The sequence below is a fragment of the Dinoponera quadriceps genome, unplaced genomic scaffold (genome assembly GCF_001313825.1).
Source record: "Dinoponera quadriceps isolate SergipeBrazil2010 unplaced genomic scaffold, ASM131382v1 scaffold707, whole genome shotgun sequence".
Taxonomy (NCBI): domain Eukaryota; kingdom Metazoa; phylum Arthropoda; class Insecta; order Hymenoptera; family Formicidae; genus Dinoponera; species Dinoponera quadriceps.
This window is the reverse complement of record NW_014555450.1, coordinates 3,260,017-3,262,972: the sequence shown is the minus strand read 5'-3', so window position 1 is coordinate 3,262,972 and position 2,956 is coordinate 3,260,017. Positions and strand designations below refer to the sequence as shown.

The following is a 2,956-nucleotide window of genomic DNA, read 5'->3' as shown; positions in this document are numbered from 1 at the left end:
TTCACCGCATTACGCGACCTCGCGCACACATCTCCGGCCATTATTTACGAAGTAAGGCTCGATGATTTCGAGAGGATCAGCCGTATTCCGCGTTTGCCGATGGGATTTGCTCCCGGCCGATCAAACAATGCGCCCTGAAGCGCGCGTGCGCACGCCATCCGACCGACTCTCTCTCTCGTATTTCTCTTAAAACGACGCGAGCGTTCACGTGTAGCAGCAGAAAGGATTGGAGGTGGGTTATGCCTTTCCTTTTTGTCCGCGAGAGAACTGTGGTCTCTCGCACGAAATTCCAGGCGTCCCTTCGTCCTTCCCGCACCTCCGCTCGGTCATGTCATATCCCCTCTCTCTCTCCCGCGCGCGCACGGGCCGCAAAACACGCGAGCGAGAGCCCATACGGACTTACCCTTTCTCGCTGGCCTTAAGCCGTTCCCGCGTTTTTACATTCTCGACGAAATCCCCGTGGCTTTGTGCCAGTTTATTACGTTTGCCGGCCAAATGATGTCATTAGATATACTTAGGCGCGGCTTTATCGTCGTCTTTTATGCCGGTCGAACGGCTTCCGTGAAACGAATTCGTGCCGAGCGTTCACGACTCATCGGTTATCGCGTCGAAATTCGTTCGCCGTCTCGCTCACGTTCCTCGGATAGATGGCCCTATCTCGTCCGGTGCCTCTCTCTTTCTCTTTCTCTCGTATTCTGTCTTTGGGACGGCCACGTGAGAACCAGCTAGGCTTTTTTACTGCCTTTATATTGCCGGACGTTTCGTGGCAGCTTTCCACATAAGACACGCGTATCTTTTACGATAAACCTTTGTGCGTTACGCGCCTCCGAGGCGACAAAACCAGTTCAGGTATCCACGCTGTGCCGTGGATTTTAGGACACGGAGAACTGACAGCTGGCCGCTTTGAGCTTCTATTACGGAACTGATGAGAACGTCCCGAGAAGGTAGGTATACATACGGCCAATGAAAAATTGCAATATTTTTTATACTTTATGATAACGCATACGTACGAAATATCGTTGAAAAATGTCTGGGTAATCTTTTGATCTCTATTTTGAGCGCTAATAAGAGATTATCGAACTTTCGCACTCCTCTGAACAGATAAGCGACGCAGGAGAAAAATATTATTTCAGTTATTCGCGTGAACATTTAAATTTTTCTAAATTTATGTTTAGTTATTTTAGATATTATCGGGAGAAATAAAATGAATTAGAAAAAAAAAAACATGGCCCATGAGGGGATCGAACCCGCGACCTTCGCGTTATTAGCACGACGCTCTAACCAACTGAGCTAATGGGCCTGTCGGTAGGTTGGTGAGATTTTAACCACTTCAAGCAGAGCCTTGACATATTTATTTACATTGAAAGAAATAAAAATGAAAACAGTAATCACATAAAAATAAATAAAAATAATCTAGCGTGCAGATAATAAAATAATATATCCGTCCAAATACCCAATATTCGATTGAGATCTATAGAGATGGCCACGCGAAGTGAGCTGATAATGCAAATCGAGAGTTTACTATTTGTCTTAGTGACATTGACACATTTTTGATCATGAAAATTAATTAAATAACACATTCACGAACACGCAATAAATTAACAAGATTAAAATGCCAACCGAGTTGCCCATTGACACGCTAAGCAGGTCATTACCGGAGATTGTCTTCAGAAGAAAAAACCATGCTTTATTCAAGAAACTAGTGCGGAGGACTCACTTCAACTTGAGGGAGGTCGAAGGTTATCTAGCGGAGTAAAACTCTTGTTAATTTTTTCACTGAGAGATACGATGTAACGTTTCTATATCCCCGTTCGAACTTAACGCCAATTAATTTCACCGTAGCGTTAGCCATTATACATAGAAAAATAACGCAAACCTTGGGTCCTATAACGAGAGCGGTATTTAGAGACATTTTTCATTCTGCTTTCGATTACACCGAAAACATCCGACACTTATTCATCGACAGACTTTTCTCCGCGTTAGACAAGAAGAATGTCCTGCAGGTATAAGCGATTAGTGCGATTTTTCTGACAACTATCATTTCCGTAATAATTAACTGCGACAATATGGGTATGCAGATTAATCTGGAGCAGTGGGTCGAAGGACTATCCATAATTCTTCGTGGCACTTTGGATGAGAGGATACATCTCACATATACCGTAATTTTCAGGCTTCCGTGACTAATTTGGCTAATTATTCTGTTCTTTTGGATGTCTTCATCTTCTTTCAACTTGTCTCCAAAGTTCAAATCATCCGGAAGATAGAAAAAGTTCAAACTTAATTAAAAATAATCGTTAGAAATAGCCGTCAATTAATCCCTTTTGCGAGAAGCAGGTCTACGATTTTATGCACGCCCACAAATTGAAGAAGGAACATATATTCCCGTCAATGCGAGGTTGTCTAATCAAACTACAGACAGACGAGGATCCCGATGAAGGCGTGAAGGTGAAGTAAACATTTGAATGATGTAAAAATTCGGATTTTAAGGAAACAAGACGCGCGAACTTGACGTAGAAATAATATTGATGAACGATCGCGTTATAGGATTTAATTGATTTAATGATGAGGAAGATCGACGTGGATCGCGACGGTGGAATAACCGAGGAAGAATTTCACACGACCATAAAAGAAAGAAATCCACTGTTGCTGGAGTGTATGGGACCAGTATTTCCATCTAGGGAAGCGAGATGGGCGTTCCTCAACACGTTCACAGATCGCCTCGGACAATTTTGATTCCCTCCAGAGTATCTATAATAAGAATATGCCCACTGTATCTGATTTCCGATTGGCTCCGCTATGTTTGGATCAGCTTCCGGTCGGGATGTGTCAAGGGTTGCTTCCCAGCAAGAGGCCAAAGGCGACGCAAGTGTAGTTATATCATCTATTATCCTTTTTCTTACCAAATGTGAAACAAGCACATAATAACAACAAGTGATGATATAACTAGACTTGCGTC

At 43.1% G+C, this 2,956-nt stretch overlaps 1 protein-coding gene and 1 non-coding gene across 2 annotated transcripts; one reads left to right on the top strand and one right to left on the bottom strand.

Annotated features, from left to right (window-relative positions):
• Positions 1-1,226: 1,226 nt before the first annotated feature.
• Positions 1,227-1,300, bottom strand: Trnai-aau. The gene has a single exon. It is a non-coding gene; the product is annotated as a tRNA-Ile (tRNA).
• A 312-nt stretch (positions 1,301-1,612) lies between these two features.
• On the top strand, positions 1,613-2,733 carry LOC106744259 (EF-hand calcium-binding domain-containing protein 1-like). The gene is made up of 5 exons (XM_014618880.1): positions 1,613-1,739; positions 1,843-2,003; positions 2,079-2,159; positions 2,335-2,445; positions 2,545-2,733. Exons 1-5 carry the CDS (start codon positions 1,613-1,615, stop codon positions 2,731-2,733), a joined length of 669 nt encoding a protein of 222 aa, XP_014474366.1.
• The last annotated feature ends 223 nt before the right edge of the window (positions 2,734-2,956 follow it).